Genomic DNA, 19,537 nt, shown 5'->3' on the forward strand with positions numbered 1-19,537 from the left:
AGACGGAGGTCAGCACGGCTCTGATCGGCGCTATGCACACGGGCTCGTGACGGGCCGCACATCTGCAGACGTGCTTGCTCGCTCGCTCGCGCCTGTGACCTGGCCGCTGAACGGCCCTGACCTTCCATTTTCCTTGTCCGGAAGAGTGAGTGGTTTGGATGAGCTGGTTATTTCAGGGCCCCTGCAGCCCCATTCCATCCCCCCCGCGCCGCTCCGTTCATCTCTGTTGTTATCCGAATCCCGTTAATGCTTCGGCGCAGTTGTGTGCACGCTTACAGATTGAGCACGTCCTCCTCGAAACTTTGATTCGTATTTAACTTCTCGTAAATCAGCGTAAACCGGACGAAAACAGGTTCCGGGCTCAAATTGTGTGTTTGGAACCAGAGAGTGTATGTGTTCTCCCAGCCGGGCTGTGTGTCCGTGGCCAGGTGCTGGCTGTGACATGTGGCGGCCACCTGCCGACACTTGGGCTGACGGGAACACGGAGGGACACCCAGTGCTCTGGCTCCCTCCTGCATTGTCTGCTGGGTCCCAGAGGCCTCACAGAAGGCGCCTCTCAGTACAGAGTCGCCCATCCCTCACCTCCGCACCTAAGATCATCCGCCTGGGGGCCCTGCTGGCTCCAGACAGCCACCGCCTGCAGCCACACAAGAGAGTGCCTCTCGGATCACCGCGGGCAGCTCTGGCGGCTGGGCCGCCCCTCGGCCTCCAGTCTTGCGGACTTGGTGACCAACCTCTACTGCTATTCAGGGAAAGAAAAAAGAGGCTTGATTGTGCGACAGTTTCCTGATCAGTCTGTCATTGCCGTGGTTGGTGTAATACCCGGTGTGCCAGTGACACGTTCCCTCGTTCGCCTGCCAGTTCTATGACACCACACATTTTACTACCTTGGCTTCACGTGGCCCTCAATGCTAGACACAACGATCGATTATAAATACACCTGTCGACGCCTACTGTTGTTCACTTGGGTGTAGTTTTACCCTGTATCGTAGCACAGCTCAGCCTTCGTAGCTCGGTGCCTGGCGCGGAGGGTTTCAGTGCGATCAGCCGTGAAATCTGTGCGCGCGCGCGCGTGCGTGCGGATGCATGGCTCACGATGGGAGTCGCTCGCTCACTGATCTGGATCGGAGGGCACCAGTGGCTTGGCTGGAGTCGCCTGCACGTAACCGAGGGCCTGGGCCTCGGCACTAAACCCCGGGCTTTGCCACTCCCAGAAGAATTTAAGGAATGAGGGTGCTTGGGTTTTACTTTGCTGGGGAGGCAGCATTAGCGTTCATGCGTTTGCTACTAACGTACCGGCTCTCGTGTGTGTGCTCTCATCGGAGGGTGAAATTCTAGGCCAGCAGATAAAGAAGCTCCCTGCTGCTTACCTTGTTTGGGTTGATGTTCTGACAGCAGACTGTGTGATCCCAGTCCAGATTTTCCTACCCGTGGATTGGCGGTCGGGCTGTCCAGCAGCTGGCAGTGGGCCAGGAAATTCATCTTTGTGTCCCTCAGGAACACCCCAATGCCCCCCCTTGGCATCTCTAGGTGCCTTGGAAGAGAAGAACTGGATGGGTTCATGACAGAGGCCTGGCATCGGGTGGCAAAGCGGTGTGCCCTCGGCGCTCCTGACCCCTCTTCTGCTGGTTCTCAACCACAGCCCGGCAGCAGAAGCACCAGGGGTTAGCGGGGAGTGAATGCGGGGTGCTGGGCCCCACCCCAGAGGCAGGGGTCTGGAACTGGCCCAAGTCCTCAGTGACGCCATGATGCCATCAGCTCCCTGACAAGTCTGGGCTTCGATGTCCCCGTCTGGGGGCTCCTGGAGAATGTCACCGGGAAGGAAGACCTTCGGGTTGAGGTCATAGAAAGCAGATCTGGAAACACGAATCCTGGCAGGTCACATAGGGTTATGTCAGCTACCACCCGGGTAAACCATCGCGGCCAGTCCATGCTCTGGAAATGAGTGGCCTTTTTTTTTTTTTTTTTAATTTTTTTTTTTTTTCAACGTTTTTTTTTTAAATTTATTTTTGGGACAGAGAGAGACAGAGCATGAACGGGGGAGGGGCAGAGAGAGAAGGAGACACAGAATCGGAAACAGGCTCCAGGCTCCGAGCCATCAGCCCAGAGCCCGACGCGGGGCTCGAACTCACGGACCGCGAGATCGTGACCTGGCTGAAGTCGGACGCCCAACCGACTGCGCCACCCAGGCGCCCCTGACTTTTAGATTTCTTCTGACATTTATTGTAAACCTTACGTATGCTCACATACACCCATATTTACACGTACATGCACACGTATACATGGATACATATAGTCACACTGGAATTTTATTTAAATGTTTTTATTGATCTATTTTTGAGAGAGAGAACACAAGCAGAGCAGGGGCAGAGAGAGGGCGAGACACAGAATCGGAAGCAGGCTCCAAGCCCTGAGCTGCCAGCACAGAGTCCAACGCGGGGGCTGGAACCCATAAACCACGAGATCATGACCTGAGCCGAAGTCGGATGCTTAACTGACCGGGCCACCCAGGCACCCCTGTATGTTGGAATTTATGTGACCTCTTTGAACTGTCCACACACACACACACACACACAAACCCAAGTTCATTCAAATCCCGGTGAGTGTTTGTCTTTTACGTACAAAGGTGTAATGAAATAGATCTTGGTGTTGGTCTGGAAACACAGCCCGTGGAGGGGGGGGTGGGGGGTGGGCTCTGACACTGCGGTGGCCCAGGCCACCCTGCACACTCCTTGTCTGCTGAGGTTTACTCCGTCCTACCGTGCAGACAAGTCCGGCCGACAGAAGGATCCGCCCCTGAGAAGCACTGTGAATGGTCGTTGTTTGGGGCAGGAACCTCCTGTCTGTGAAGGCTTCCTCAGTTCACCCGGGTCTGATCTAGGGCAATAGGCAGACGGAGGTCAGCACGGCTCTGATCGGCGCTATGCACACGGGCTCGTGACGGGCCGCACATCTGCAGACGTGCTTGCTCGCTCGCTCGCGCCTGTGACCTGGCCGCTGAACGGCCCTGACCTTCCATTTTCCTTGTCCGGAAGAGTGAGTGGTTTGGATGAGCTGGTTATTTCAGGGCCCCTGCAGCCCCATTCCATCCCCCCCGCGCCGCTCCGTTCATCTCTGTTGTTATCCGAATCCCGTTAATGCTTCGGCGCAGTTGTGTGCACGCTTACAGATTGAGCACGTCCTCCTCGAAACTTTGATTCGTATTTAACTTCTCGTAAATCAGCGTAAACCGGACGAAAACAGGTTCCGGGCTCAAATTGTGTGTTTGGAACCAGAGAGTGTATGTGTTCTCCCAGCCGGGCTGTGTGTCCGTGGCCAGGTGCTGGCTGTGACATGTGGCGGCCACCTGCCGACACTTGGGCTGACGGGAACACGGAGGGACACCCAGTGCTCTGGCTCCCTCCTGCATTGTCTGCTGGGTCCCAGAGGCCTCACAGAAGGCGCCTCTCAGTACAGAGTCGCCCATCCCTCACCTCCGCACCTAAGATCATCCGCCTGGGGGCCCTGCTGGCTCCAGACAGCCACCGCCTGCAGCCACACAAGAGAGTGCCTCTCGGATCACCGCGGGCAGCTCTGGCGGCTGGGCCGCCCCTCGGCCTCCAGTCTTGCGGACTTGGTGACCAACCTCTACTGCTATTCAGGGAAAGAAAAAAGAGGCTTGATTGTGCGACAGTTTCCTGATCAGTCTGTCATTGCCGTGGTTGGTGTAATACCCGGTGTGCCAGTGACACGTTCCCTCGTTCGCCTGCCAGTTCTATGACACCACACATTTTACTACCTTGGCTTCACGTGGCCCTCAATGCTAGACACAACGATCGATTATAAATACACCTGTCGACGCCTACTGTTGTTCACTTGGGTGTAGTTTTACCCTGTATCGTAGCACAGCTCAGCCTTCGTAGCTCGGTGCCTGGCGCGGAGGGTTTCAGTGCGATCAGCCGTGAAATCTGTGCGCGCGCGCGCGTGCGTGCGGATGCATGGCTCACGATGGGAGTCGCTCGCTCACTGATCTGGATCGGAGGGCACCAGTGGCTTGGCTGGAGTCGCCTGCACGTAACCGAGGGCCTGGGCCTCGGCACTAAACCCCGGGCTTTGCCACTCCCAGAAGAATTTAAGGAATGAGGGTGCTTGGGTTTTACTTTGCTGGGGAGGCAGCATTAGCGTTCATGCGTTTGCTACTAACGTACCGGCTCTCGTGTGTGTGCTCTCATCGGAGGGTGAAATTCTAGGCCAGCAGATAAAGAAGCTCCCTGCTGCTTACCTTGTTTGGGTTGATGTTCTGACAGCAGACTGTGTGATCCCAGTCCAGATTTTCCTACCCGTGGATTGGCGGTCGGGCTGTCCAGCAGCTGGCAGTGGGCCAGGAAATTCATCTTTGTGTCCCTCAGGAACACCCCAATGCCCCCCCTTGGCATCTCTAGGTGCCTTGGAAGAGAAGAACTGGATGGGTTCATGACAGAGGCCTGGCATCGGGTGGCAAAGCGGTGTGCCCTCGGCGCTCCTGACCCCTCTTCTGCTGGTTCTCAACCACAGCCCAGCAGCAGAAGCACCAGGGGTTAGCGGGGAGTGAATGCGGGGTGCTGGGCCCCACCCCAGAGGCAGGGGTCTGGAACTGGCCCAAGTCCTCAGTGACGCCATGATGCCATCAGCTCCCTGACAAGTCTGGGCTTCGATGTCCCCGTCTGGGGGCTCCTGGAGAATGTCACCGGGAAGGAAGACCTTCGGGTTGAGGTCATAGAAAGCAGATCTGGAAACACGAATCCTGGCAGGTCACATAGGGTTATGTCAGCTACCACCCGGGTAAACCATCGCGGCCAGTCCATGCTCTGGAAATGAGTGGCCTTTTTTTTTTTTTTTTTAATTTTTTTTTTTTTTCAACGTTTTTTTTTTAAATTTATTTTTGGGACAGAGAGAGACAGAGCATGAACGGGGGAGGGGCAGAAAGAGAAGGAGACACAGAATCGGAAACAGGCTCCAGGCTCCGAGCCATCAGCCCAGAGCCTGACGCGGGGCTCGAACTCACGGACCGCAAGATCGTGACCTGGCTGAAGTCGGACGCTTAACCGACTGCGCCACCCAGGCGCCCCATGAGTGGCCTTTTTTAAGCCAGAAAGCTATTGATTTATTTTATTTAGTGAGCGTTTGTACCTCACTCATAATTCCAAAAGTGGATGTTTAACACAGATGGCCCCGTCCTAGTCACCAGTCACGTGTGGCCCTTAGGCACATGGAGTGTGGCCAGTCTGAGCTGAGATGTGCGCTGTGACCCGCACACTCAGCACCAAAATGAATTTAAAAAAATTTTTTTATGTATGTTTATTTTTGAACAAGAGACAGAGTATGAGCAGGAGAGGGGAGAGAGAGAGAGACACACACACAGAATCTGAGGCAGGCTCCAGGCTCTGAGCTGTCAGCACAGAGCCCAACGTGGGGCTTGAACCCACGAACCGTGAGATCATAATCTGAGCCAAAGTTGGGCACTTAACCAACTTAGTCACCCACATGCCCCACCACCAAAATGAATTTAAAATGTCTCATTAATGGGGCGCCTGGGTGGCTCAGTGGGTTAACGGTCTGACTTTGGCTCAGGTCATGATCTCGTGGTTCCTGAGCTTGAGCCCCACATTGGGCTGTCAGCTCAGAGCCCTCTTCAGATCCTGTGGCCCCCTCTCTCTCTCTCAAAAAACAATTTCATTAATAATTTCTCTCTCAATTATCTAATGGCATGATAATATTTTAGAAATACTAGATTAAACAAATACATTATTAACATCACACCTGGTTGTTTTTGACGCAGCCTCTAGAGAATGTAAAACAGCGTGTGTGATTTACTTCATTTTTCTAGTGGACGGTTCCACCCTAGAACTGCTTGATTGATTTGTTTTTGTCATTCATGCACAGGGTTCAATCCCACCCAGAGGAAAATGCCACCCAACTCACTGAAAATTGTGAGAACCTTTAGTCATTTCATAAATGGGACTTGGAGGCTTTGAGGTGGCTTGAAATGCTTTTTTTTATTAAAAATTTGTTGCCATTTATTTATTTTTATGAGACTGAGCACAAGCAGGGGAGGGGCGGAGAGAGAGAGGGAGACACAGAATCTGAAGCAGGCTCCAGGCTCTGAGCTGTCAGCACAGAGCCCAACGCGGGGCTCGAACCCATGAACCGTGAGATCATGACCTGTGCCAAAGTCAGACAATTAACTGACTGAGCCTCCGAGATGCCCCCCAAAATGCTTTGAAAGAAATAGTTGCTGGTTTGTCCTATAAAAAACAAAATAAAGTTTAAGGGTGGAGGACTCATTTATTGAGATGTTTAAAGTGTGGTGTTTAATCTCATTCCATAGACTGATAATAACGATACTTTTCTTTTCTCCGCAGAAACCTTTAGAAAATCATCGCTTGGCAACGATGAGACAGATAAAGAGAAGAAAAAATTTCTGGGATTTTTCAAAGTTAATAAAAGAAGCAGTAGTAAGGTAATGGGCTGAATACACGTATGATTCTGCATTACGTAAAAATAGTTGCGTGGGATGTTTGTACTCACCCTGTCTTGGAATTTTTCTACATATTTGTAGGAATATTAATTTCTTCAGGTGAAAGGGAACTTATTCATATGCAGGAAAGTGACTGACATACATCCAGACTTGATTCCTAAAGCAGGGTAATAATGTTGTGTTCGCCAGTGGGACCCAAAGCCACGAGCCCTGCTCTGCCGGCTCGTGCACGGCACCCGGTGTCCAAAAGGTATATTTTGCTAATCCCTAGTATTTGCTCCTTCCTAGTGAGACTAAAAGGACAAAAGCGGTCCGGCCACTGGCGGGCTCTGATTCCATATTTGTATCCAGTTCCAGGCAGAGTGGGAGGGCAGCCTGGTGCTGGTGAGAAACCCCTGTGCCCACCGCCCGGACCTGTGCATCTCATTTCCCCGGTTCAGGAGGCCGAGGGAGGGGACGGTTCACACCACTTTGCTGATGAGGATGGGAAGCAGGAAATAACGGTGCTCAGGGTCCGGGCTTAGATCCGGTCTGCACAGCCCGCAGCACCCCCGGCCCGCGGTGGTTTCTGGTTCGGGGTGGGGGGGGGGCAGCGAGCTCCAGGGTGAAAGCCAAGGTCAAGTGTGGCTCAGGAGCTTGGCCTCCCGCAGGTGTCTGTTGCCTTTGGCAGTGACCCACACACACACCGGCTCATTTTCCTCTTTGTGTGTCCTGATGCTTTGATTTTGCTTTTGTGAATCTCTTTTTTGTTACTGGTTACATGCCCTTTCTCTGATGTTGCCAGGTGTCCTTTGAAAATCAGTGCTCGTCGTACTTCTCTCAAGATCCTTGGTGCTTTCCTTCTCTCTATCCCGTATTCCCTCCCAGCCCCTCCTCCCCCTTCCCCCTTCTCCTTTCTCTCCTCTCCCCCTTCCTCATCCCCTCTTCCTTTCTCTCTCCTCCCCCTTCCCCCTCTTTTCTCTCCCCTCCCCCACCCCCTCCTCCTTTCCCTCCCCTCCCCTCCTCACCCCCTCTTCCTTCCTCTCCCATCACCTCCCCCCTTTCTCTTCCCTCCCCTCCTCTCTTCTCCTTTTTTTTTTCTGGTCAGGTCAGGATTACTTGAAATTACAGATTCTGACTTTTGCGTTTGAATTTCCCTTCACTCTATAAATGTGGGGCTTCTGGGTTCCTGAAATCTGGGAGATCACATTTTCCAAGACTGCGTTCCTCACTGTCCTCCTTGATCCTGATGGAACCAAGTCATAGTAAAACCTACTATGTGTGAGATCCTCACACGGGGATCTCAAGAGTCCTCTGGAGTCTTACTCCTTTGGAGGGAAGGAACTGCCAGCAAAGCCAGTAAAAAACCAAGAAACGCTTTTGGTTTTAGCAAAATAAGGTCGCCTGTGGCGTGGGGGTGGGAGGCTGCCTGGCTTACGCCACCGCTGGGGACACTGGGAAAATGCCAAGGCTGCGGGACTCTTTCTGTCCTGGCGTCTTGGCGCTGTCCCCGTCAGGCTGCGCTTAGTTTCCCTTTTCCTGCACCTCCTCTCTCCCTTACTTTGTTTTATTTTGCCCTCGACTTCTCTTACCGGAGTATCTGTGGTTTGTGGCCCCAGCCTCTCCAGGCCTTGTTCCTCTTTGCTTCCTGGATTGAGAGGCTGTGCTAAATGCAGCTTAGCTTCGTCTTCTGGAAGCCTGCTGACGGGTAGTATCCAGCCCATTGCACAGTCGAGGAAGCACAGGCTGCATGCCCCTGAGCTGACCACGGTCCGAGTCCACACCGGCCTGTCCTTCCAGTGCCCTGGCTCTTCCTCCCTTACTCCCACTGTACTTGGTTCACACTTTTCTTCATGAATCCTAGGAGGGTTGGGTGAAATCATTACTTTCTTTAAGTTTTTTTTAATATTCTATTTATTTTTGAGAGAGAGAGATAGAGCATGAGCGGAAGAAGGGGCAGAGAGAGAGGGAGATGCAGAACCCGAAGCAGGGTCCAGGCTCCGAGCTGTCAGCACAGAGCCCGATGCGGGGCTCGAACTCACAAACTATGAGATCATGACCTGAGCCAAAGTCAGACGCTTAACCGACTGAGCCATCCAGGCGCCCCGGGCAAAATCATTAAGTGTTTCCTAAAATGTTACGATGCCAGATAGTCTGCACACATCTCAAGAGAACAGAACAATGAGAATGGAGAAATGCCAAGGCAATTTGAAGCTAACATAGGTCTTTGCAGTATCTCCTTAAAAGCAAAAAAATATATACGTGTGTGTGTGTGTGTGTGTGTGTGTGTGTGTGTGTAGTCTCAACAAGGATATACTTAAGGGATAGCATTTTGGCTGAAGCAGCTGAGGGTGCATATCTCTCCTTATTATAAAGCTTTGGTATCTTAGGGGCCCCTGGGTGGCTCAGTCGGTTGAACGTCTGACTTCAGCTCGGGTCAGGATCTCACGGTTCATGAGTTTGAGCCCCATGTTGGGCTTAAATGCTGTCAGCCCAGAGCCCGCCTGGGATCCTCTGTTCCCCTCTCTCCCTGCCCCCCCCCCCGACTCATGCTCCTCTCAAAAAATAAAAATAAGACTTTGGTATTTTCATTTTTGGTATTTTAAACTTGGGGGTTTCATTTTAAAACATGGTAATTTTCTACTACCTGGACACTATTTATTCTTGTAACCCAGCGGTTCTGAAAAAGTACCTAAGAATCACCCTAAGACCTCGCCTAACAATTGGATTCTTGGGTCTTCTCCCCAGAGATTCTCATGGGGGAGGGGGGGTGTCAGGAGCTGTATCTCCTGCTGCGCCCTGTGATTCTGTAGCCGGTGGCCAGTGAACCATCAATGTGAAACGTCGTTCTTCACGATGGAGCGAGATACCATGATTGCTTATCTTTTGTGGAGAGTGAGATGTTCGGTGAATTATTTCTGCTGCACTCACTGAGCAGATTTAGAAAGCCCCAGCCAACACTCGTTACTTAATTGGTTTTCAGAGCCCACTCATTCGGCCCAGATGCACTAACTACTGTTTTCTTCTTGTGCGTTTTCCAAGCGGACAATATGCTTTTGGGAAAATGCAAAAAGAAAATGCCTCCCCGTGAGTCATGGATTTCACAACCAGTTTTCAGATCAGTGAGCACTTCGGTTAGGGGCTTCTGGGTTCCTGAGCGGAGGGACGAGCCCCAGGATTCCCATCTAGAGTCTGCTGCCTTGAGGACCACGCTGGTATCTTTGGCTGCAGTAATCGCTGAGGATGACTTTCGACCTGGGCTTGCTTGACCTTTGACCTGGAGATGACCTGACGCATGTCTGTGTTCCAGGCGGAGCAGATCGGGCGGTGCGGGCTGGACGGCGATGGGGACCTGTCACGGTCAGCTTTGGGAATGGGATCGAATGTGAGTACTAACCCTGCAGGGGCTTCTTGCTAACCGGGCGTGCTTCTCGCTGCTTCAAGGAACCTTCTAAAAATGGAATCCTAGATTCGTTTGGTTGTTAGGTTTTTGTGCTTTCAGTCTGGATAAATGCACAAAGCTGCACATGGGCTACTCGTTTACCTGCCCATGCTACGCCTGGAGCAGGTACCAGTCAGCACGGTCAGGAGGATCCTTGCTTAGAAGGACTGAACTTACGCCCTCCGGACTCACTCCTGTACACTCAGGAGGAGCTGATGGTTTGGGGGCCACCTGGCCCTCTTTCCCACCCTGAATCCACCAGTTCCCAAACTCCTCAACTACGCTTTGAAGGGAAATTTATTCAAGTTTTATGTATTTATTTTTTTAGTTTTATTTTGAGAGAGAGAGACAGGGGAGAGAGAGGCGGGGAGAGAGAGAATCACAGGCGGGATCCCCACTATTCTCACGGAGCCCGATGTGGGGCTTGAACTCACGAACCATGCGGTCATGACCTGAGCCAAGATCAAGAGTCCGACACTTAACTCACTGACCCACCCAGGTGCCCCGAAAGGATTTGTTAAAACTACCTGTGCCCTCATGTTTCAAAGTTGGCGTGTAAAACTTTTCTTCATAATTAAAACATTTTTTTTCACGTTTACTTATTTTTGAGAGAGAGAAAGAGACAGAGAGACAGAGTGCAAGCAGGGAGGTACAGAGAGAGAGGGAGACACAGGATCTGAAGCGGGCTCCAGGCTCCGAGCTGTCAGCATAGAGCTTGACGTGGGGCTCAAACCCACAGATGACGAGATCATGACCTGAGCCCAAGTCAGAAGCTTAACTAACTGAGCTACCCAGGTGCCCCAAACCTTTTTTTCAGGATTTTAAATACTTGAAGGAAAAGAATTCATAGTATGTTATAAATACTGACATTTAAAGTATATCTAATAAAGATATGCTTTACCATCACATTTTAAAATTATGTGGGCAAACCCTTCTACAACGATAAGAAATTTTGCATTATTTTCCTTTTCCGTTCTGCCAGTCCCCATGTAATATTCTGTTCTAGTCAATATATATTTTATGCTTAAAGGTCTTTTATAAAGGCTTAAATGAAATGGAAGATAAAAACGTCTATCGAAATTGGATTCTTTTAAATTTCACGTGATCATAAAGCTTTAAGTAGAAAAACATTCTGACAGATTAAGTTCACATTACAGCTGCAAATAAATAAAAACAGTATAAATATGTTATGACTTTTGATATATAATTTTTGAGCGTGAAAATTCACTTTTTTAGAAGTTTTTTTTTTATTTTGAGTGGGGGAGAAGGGCAGACAGAGAGAGAGAGAGAGAGAGGAGTCCCAAACAGGCTCCATACTGGCTCAGCACGGAGCCCGACACAGGACTCTATCCCACAGACTGTGAGATCACAATCTGAGCTAAATGAAGAGTCAGACGCTCAACCAACTGAGCCACCCCGGTGGCCCTGAGAAGTTAATTTTTTTGAAAAGATGTCACCTTTTAATAAGACAAAAAGTATTTTTTCCCATTTATTTAATATATCCATTAATGAACATAATTTATGGATAAATCTAGATAAGCTTCCACATTGAATTTTGGGGCTCTTTTATCTTAAGCCTTGAAAAACATTTTACATAAATAAGTCCTACAAAGAAGGAAAAGTTCAGCTGTCTGCAGCTCCTGCGGGTTATTCACAGAGTGATCTATTGTGAAAATGGTTTTGAATGGACTTTTTTTTCCTTAATTTTTTAATGTTTGTTTATTTTTGAGAAAGAAACAGAGCGCAAGCAAGGGAGGGGCAGAGAGCGAGGGAGACACAGAATCCGAAGCAGGCTCCCGGCTCTGAGCTGTGAGTACAGAGCCCAATGCGAGGCTCGAACTCACGGACTGTGAGATCATGACCTGAGCCCAAGTCAGAAGCTTAACTAACTGAGCTACCCAGGTGCCCCAAACCTTTTTTTCAGGATTTTAAATACTTGAAGGAAAAGAATTCATAGTATGTTATAAATACTGACATTTAAAGTATATCTAATAAAGATATGCTTTACCATCACATTTTAAAATTATGTGGGCAAACCCTTCTACAACGATAAGAAATTTTGCATTATTTTCCTTTTCCGTTCTGCCAGTCCCCATGTAATATTCTGTTCTAGTCAATATATATTTTATGCTTAAAGGTCTTTTATAAAGGCTTAAATGAAATGGAAGATAAAAACGTCTATCGAAATTGGATTCTTTTAAATTTCACGTGATCATAAAGCTTTAAGTAGAAAAACATTCTGACAGATTAAGTTCACATTACAGCTGCAAATAAATAAAAACAGTATAAATATGTTATGACTTTTGATATATAATTTTTGAGCGTGAAAATTCACTTTTTTAGAAGTTTTTTTTTTTATTTTGAGTGGGGGAGAAGGGCAGACAGAGAGAGAGAGAGAGAGAGGAGTCCCAAACAGGCTCCATACTGGCTCAGCACGGAGCCCGACACAGGACTCTATCCCACAGACTGTGAGATCACAATCTGAGCTAAATGAAGAGTCAGACGCTCAACCAACTGAGCCACCCCGGTGGCCCTGAGAAGTTAATTTTTTTGAAAAGATGTCACCTTTTAATAAGACAAAAAGTATTTTTTCCCATTTACTTAATATATCCATTAATGAACATAATTTATGGATAAATCTAGATAAGCTTCCACATTGAATTTTGGGGCTCTTTTATCTTAAGCCTTGAAAAACATTTTACATAAATAAGTCCTACAAAGAAGGAAAAGTTCAGCTGTCTGCAGCTCCTGCGGGTTATTCACAGAGTGATCTATTGTGAAAATGGTTTTGAATGGACTTTTTTTTCCTTAATTTTTTAATGTTTGTTTATTTTTGAGAAAGAAACAGAGCGCAAGCAGGGGAGGGGCAGAGAGCGAGGGAGACACAGAATCCGAAGCAGGCTCCCGGCTCTGAGCTGTGAGTACAGAGCCCAATGCGAGGCTCGAACTCACGGACTGTGAGATCATGACCTGAGCTGAAGTCGGACGCCTAACCGACTGAGCCACCTGGGGGTCCCTAATGTTTATTTATTCTTGAGAGAGAGAGAGAGAGACACAGAACATGAGTGGGGGAGGGGCAGAGAGCGAGGGAGACACAGAATCCAAAGCAGGCTCCAGGCTCTGAGCTTTCGGCCCAGAGCTGACATGGGGCTCAAACCCACGAACCGTGAGATCATGACCTGAGCCAAAGTTGGACACTTCACTGACTGAGCCACCCAGGAGCCCCTCGAATGGTGTTTTATCTCTACCTGATTAAGTTCTTTTCAAATTTGTCAACAGACAAGATTTGGAGGCCATTTGACTGGTAAAGGACTTGTTACTCAATCACCCTGGAGTTACTGACTTCTGGGAGGTATAAGGAAAACCTTAGCCAGACTTATCAAATAATAATTATACTCATTCCTTGTAGGCATTTTTTTAAAATACCGTTTGAAGACTTCCTTCCTGAAGGAACAAATGTGATAGAAACAGGTGTAGACATCAAATAATATATGTGAAGAATTAAAAATTTTTTCTTTATGTTTATTTATTTCTGAGACAGAGAGAGACAGAGCATGAACGGGGGAGGGCCAGAGAGAGAGAGGGAGACACAGAATCTGAAGCGGGCTCCAGGCTCTGAGCTGTCAGCACAGAGCCTGACGCGGGGCTGGAACTCACAAAGCACAAGATCATGACCTGAGCCGAATTCGGACGTTTAACCGACTGAGCCACCCAGGCGCCCCTCATCCCAAATTTTAAATCTGTTTTTGTCAAGATCTGGGGCTTATAGCCACTTTGGTTTATGGAGAAAATTTGCCCTGTACACGAATTGGCAAAACAAGCCCTTATTTTCCAAACAAGAAGCCAAATTAAATTTAATTTGGGTTAAAAAAAACTCACATCATACTTTAAAATTTAAGTGAATGTGTTAATACGTGTCCCCATGACAAAATGATATGACTTCTGAATCTAACAGTAGATGTGTGGAAATGTTTCAGTTCCTCACATGTCACTTTAAAAACATAGGAGTTTAATGCCCTGAATTTAATACTACTTTTCCCTTTTAGTGGTCATGGGTTTTTTTCTTAATTTTAATTTTTTTAATTATTTTTTTATATTTAAACTCAAGTTAACACAGTTTAGTCTTGGCTTCAGGAGTAGAATTTAGTGATTCATCACTTACACAGAACACCCAGTGCTCATCCCAAAAAGTGCCCTTTTTTTAAATTTTTTTTTTACATTTATTTATTTTTGAGAGACAGAGGCAGAGCCCAAGTGGGGGAGGGACAGAGAGAAAAGGAGACACAGAATCCCATGCAGGCTCCAGGCTCTGAGCTGTCAGCACAGAGCCCAACACGGGGCTCGAACCCACAAAGCTCAAGATCATGACTTGAGGTGAAGTCAGATGTTCAACCGAATGAGCCACCCAGGCGGCCCCAAAAAGTGTCCTTCTTAATGCCCGTCACCATTTAACCTACCCCCCACCCACTTCCCCTCCAGCTACCCTCAGTTTGTTCTCTGTATTTAAGAGTGTCTTATAAGTGCCTCCCTCTCTATTTGTATTTTGTTTTTCCTTCCCTCCGCCTGTGTTCATCTGTCGTGTTTCCTAAATTCCACATGTGAGTGAAATCATATGATATCTGTCTTTCTCCGACTGACTTATTTCACTTAGCATGATACCCTCTAGTTCCATCTACGTTGTTGCAAATGGCAAGATTTCATTCTTTCTCATCGCCCTTTTTTATTTTTTATTTTTTAAAAATTTTTTTTTTTCAACATTTTTTATTTATTTTTGGGACAGAGAGAGACAGAGCATGAACGGGGGAGGGGCAGAGAGAGAGGGAGACACAGAATCGGAAACAGGCTCCAGGCTCCGAGCCATCAGCCCAGAGCCTGACGCGGGGCTCGAACTCACGGACCGCGAGATCGTGACCTGGCTGAAGCCGGACGCTTAACCGACTGCGCCACCCAGGCGCCCCATCTCATCGCCCTTTTTTAAAGTGTATTTCTATTTAAGAGCGAGAAAGAGTGCTAACATGCATGGAAGCGGAGGAGGGACAGAGAGAGAGAATCCCAAGCAGGCTCCACGCTGTCAGCACAGAGTCGGGCGCAAAGCTCCATGCCACGACCCTGAGATCCTGACCTGAGCTGAAATCAAGAGGCGATGCTCAACCAGTTGAGCCACCCAGACGTCCCTTAATGGCTATATTTTAATCCTCTGTGCACATCAGCTCTCAGCTGTCAAGACAACCAAATCTCATTGGTTTCCAGTTTGAGGAAGGATTTACACGTGGCCGGAGCTGAGGCCGTACTTGAGCTAGATGCGGCCGCAGGCACCTGTCCACAGAAGTGCCTGTAACCATTCTTATCTTTGTCTAAATAACCCTGAATAAAATTACCTAATGATTTTTAAGACAATCTCGTCTTTAGTTGTGTAACCTCCGCAGGTTTTTACCTGCCCTGACCACATCAGCAATGCCATTTGCTTTGCGAAAAAACAGACTTAAATCCACTGAGAATGGTTTAAAATGTCCGTTGACTCATTAGTCTGTAATTTTGGTCTCAATTTTGGCCACAGATTATTGGATAATGTCTTCTAGGAGCGCTTGGGTGGCTCACTCGGTTGAGCATCTGACTTTTGATTTTGGCTCAGGTCATGATCCCATGGTCGTGAGATTGAGCCCTGTGGCGGGCTCTGTGCTGAGTGTGGGGCCTGCTTAAGATTCTCTCTCTCCATCTCTCTCTCTCTCTCTCTCTTTCTCTGTCTCCCTCTGCCCCTCCCTCATTCGCGCACGTGCACACGTGTTCTGTCTCTTTAAAAAAAAAAAAAAGTCTTCCAATATTTCATACATTCTATAAGCTACATTTGTGTTTGAGTAAGGAGTCTACTTAATTACACTGGAGGGCTTGGCCGCTCACACCTTTTTACTTACTGCAGTTAAGTATTACAGCTTTTTCTACAGCAAAGAATGGCCGCATAAATTTTGTTGTGGGCGTTGCTAATCTGTGTGAGTTTTTTTCTCAGTGCAACGTAAGAAAATACATTTATGATATAGATAAATAGAACCTAGGCAAAAACTTCATAGGAACTGTTCAAAGCGTTTATAAGAAAAATTACAAAATTCCACAGAGGCACACAAAAGTAGAATTGTACACGTGGAAGGCATACCGTGTTCTTAAATATGAAGATTCAACATTATTCTGTTGATTGGGTTTTGTCATACAGCTAAATAAATTGGTTATAAAGTTTACTTGGAAAAATAAACAAGCAATGACTAGCCAGGATAACTCTGAAAGGCAAGGAGGGTGGAAAAGCCTAACTAGTTTTAAAATGCTTCTTAAGGGGCGCCTGTGTGGCTCAGTCAATTAAGCGTCTGACTTCTGCTCAGATCATGATCTCGCAGTCCAATCCGTGGGTTTGAGCCCCGAGTTGGGCTCTGTGCTGACAGCTCAGAGCCTGGAGCCTGCTTCAGATTCTGTGTCTCCCTTTCTCTCTGCCCCTTCCCTGCTCTCACTCTGTCTCTCTCTCTCTCTCTCTCTCTCTCTCTCTCTCTCTCTCTCAAAAATAAATAAACATTAAAAAAAACTTTTTTAAAATAAATAAATAAAATGCTCCTTAAGCCTCTGTAATTCAGACCGTGTCATATTGGCCACAGTAGCTCAGTGGAACCCAGTAGAAAATCTGGAGCGAGTTGAAGACAGAAATTGATATACAATTTGGCCACATGTCAAATCAGTGGAGGAAAATAATCTTATTAATTCAGGAATTTGAGATCACTGAATAGCCCTACAGAGAAAGATAAAATCGTGTACATTTTCACCATAAATATGAGGGTAAAAAACAAATGAATCAGAAATGTAAATGTAAAAATTGAAACCATACAGTTACTAGCAGAAAATAGGAGTGAATTCATCTGTAAATTGAGAGTAGGGGATACTTTCCTAAACACTGGTGAATTGGACTGCAAGGGAAACTAAATTCTTGAATAACAAAAGAGAGGGAGAGAAGGAGGGAAAGGGAATGTTATAAGCAAAGTAAATGTCCAGATGATGAATGTGGGACCAGGGCTCTTAGAAAAGCAATGGCAACCATAAATAAGTGAAATCATAGGGCATTTGTCTTTCTCTGTCTGACTTTATCTTATTTAGTGTGATTCCCTGTAGGTCCATCAACGTCAGTGCAATTGGCAAGATTTCATTTTTTTCTATGGCCGAATAATATTCTGTCGTACATCTTTTCTATGCATTCAGTTATATATGGGATCAAAAAAAATAAAAAGCAAACAGAAATGGACTCATAAAAACAGAACAAACTGGTGGTTGTCAGAGGGGTGAGTGTGGGGGGAATGGGCGAAGTAAGCGAAGGGGATTAAGAGCTACAAGCTTCCAGTCACTGGGAAGAAAAATACAGCTCAGAGAATGTAGTTGATAATATTGTAATAATGTTGTACAATGTGACACTACACTTACCGTGGTGGGCATTGAATGATGTAGAGACATGTTGATTCCCTATGTTGTACACATGACACGAATACAACATTGTGTATCTACTTCAAATTAAAAAAAAAAAAAAAAAAAGAACGAAAGAAAGAAAAAGGGGGCTCCTGGGTGGCTTAGTCAGTTAAGCGTCCGACTCTTGGTTCTGGCTCAGGTCATGATCTCACGGTTTGTGCGTCGGACACCCATATCGGGCTTGGGATTCTCTCCCTCCCTCTCTCTCTGCCCCTCCCTGGCTTGCTACCTCTCTCTCTCTCTCCCTCCCTCCCCTCAAAAATAAATAAATAAACAAACATTAAAAAAAGGTGACCTTCTGACCAAGAGAGATATTCATAGAAAGTTCGCAGAAAAAGAGGTGTAAGCGATGCCTAAATAAATGGAAAGTGCTCAGATTCACTCCTAATGAGAAATAGAAGTTAAACCTACAGCAAACTTCCCTTTCACCTCTTCCGGGGTCTGTTTGAACAGTACAAAGCTGGAAAAGGAGAAAGAGCCTTATATGCCGATGGAGTGTTTTCTGGGATTTTTTTTTTTTAATGAAAGGCGACTTTTACTGGACTTTTAAGTGTCCAACCTCGGCTCAGGTCATGATCTCATGGTTTGCGGGTTCAAGCCCCGAGTCGGGCTCTGCAATGACAGCTAGGAGCCTGCTTGGGATTCCTTCCCTCCCTGTCTCCATCTCTCTCTCTCTCTCTCTCTCTCTCTCTCTCTCTCTCTCTTTCTCTCTCTCCCCCTCTCGCCCCCCTCCTCCCCACACACGCTCTCTCTCTCTCTCTCAAAACAGATAAATAAACTTAAAAAAAAAAAAAAAGGACTGCCTTGCTAGTGGATCAGGAAGGACTTCCAAGCGCTGCCGGGAGACTGTGTTGAGTCAGTGCTGCCACTAGGGGTCAGTGTTTTCACAAGCAGAGTGAATCCTGCTGACACTCTGTCGTCCTGGCCTGGAAAGAGCCCAAATTCCCTGTTTGGAATGTCCACAAATTGCGAGTAGAAAGCTATGTCCTGAGGGCTGAGCCACAGGTGTGTGAGGTAGAACTGAGTTTTGTTCTAAAGCAATTTCGAAGAGAGCTATGGTGATGGCTTTGTACCTTTCTCTCTTTTTATTTATTTTTTTAAGTTTATTTATTTTGAGAGAGAGAGAGCACGAGCAGGGGAGGGGCAGGGAGAAAGGGAGAGAGAGAGAATCCCAAGCTGACAGCGCAGGGTGCGACACGGGGCTCAAACTCACGAACCATGAGATCATGAGCTGAGCCGAAGTGGGACGCTCAACCGACCGAGCCGCCCAGGTGCCCCATGTTGTGTATTTTCTTGCTCCTGTCTTTCTACGGACACCCAGGGCCAGCCTCGTGATACACAGCTGTGATTGCCTCCACGGAGCTCTGTGCCGTTCACAATGTGCTCTATCTCAGCGTGGTCTCTTTGTAATTTGTTATGACTCGGGCGGTGAGCAGCTTCTCTCTCGAATCATCTCAGTTGACTGGGATGCAGCAGAACTCTGCCCCTTCTTTGAGAAGCAGACTCTGAAGTCAGCAACCATCGCTGCCTGGTTTTGTTGACACAGCGGAGTCGTGGAGTAGCAAAAGCTGAATGACGTTAAGCTCTTTCTTAAGAGCTCTCTGCTTAATGTATCTTAAGCCAGGTACCGTTCATGTGCAGCCAGTGAAAATTGATTTCCACATAGTTTGACGCTATACGTCTGATGCTAAAGGCACACATTTAGGGGGCGCCTGGGTGGCTCAGTCAGTTACGCGTCCGACTTCGGCAGGTCATGATCTTGCAGCTCGTGAGTTCGAGCTCCGCGTCAGGCTCTTTGCTGACAGCTCAGAGCCTGGAGCCCGCTTCCGGTTCTGTGTCTTCCTGTCTCTCTGCCCCTCCCCCACTCATTCTCTCTCTCTCTCTCTCTCTCTCTCTCTCTCTCTCTCTCCCCCCCCCATCAGAAATAAATGAACATTAAAAAAAAATAAAACTAAAGGCAGACGCTTAGCTGAAGCAAAGCCAGGTCGCATAAGGAAAAAAAAGTTATTCGTGCCAAAGCTCATCCCAGTTGCCCAACACTCTAAATTTTTGTGCAGAGATTTTAAATGCTGGTTTCTCTCATTGGAAAGGGAAAGTAGCGGGAATTGCAGACCTAGAGGCGATGGTCC

General features: G+C 47.6%; 1 protein-coding gene across 6 annotated transcripts in view; it reads left to right on the top strand.

The window, feature by feature from the left end:
* Positions 1-19,537, top strand: part of COBL (cordon-bleu WH2 repeat protein) — a 278,030-nt gene that overhangs the window by 123,659 nt on the left and 134,834 nt on the right. For 4 of the 6 annotated variants that reach the window (XM_058725526.1, XM_058725525.1, XM_058725527.1 and 1 more), the window contains exon 5: positions 6,381-6,478. In XM_058725526.1, coding sequence (XP_058581509.1) covers positions 6,381-6,478 — 98 coding nt within the window. Of the gene's footprint in view, positions 1-6,380; positions 6,479-9,785; positions 9,861-19,537 lie in introns of all 6 variants that reach the window. The other 2 variants (XM_058725524.1, XM_058725523.1) reach the window with 1 other exon arrangement.

The sequence above is a fragment of the Neofelis nebulosa genome, chromosome 4, assembly GCF_028018385.1.
Source record: "Neofelis nebulosa isolate mNeoNeb1 chromosome 4, mNeoNeb1.pri, whole genome shotgun sequence".
NCBI lineage: Eukaryota > Metazoa > Chordata > Mammalia > Carnivora > Felidae > Neofelis > Neofelis nebulosa.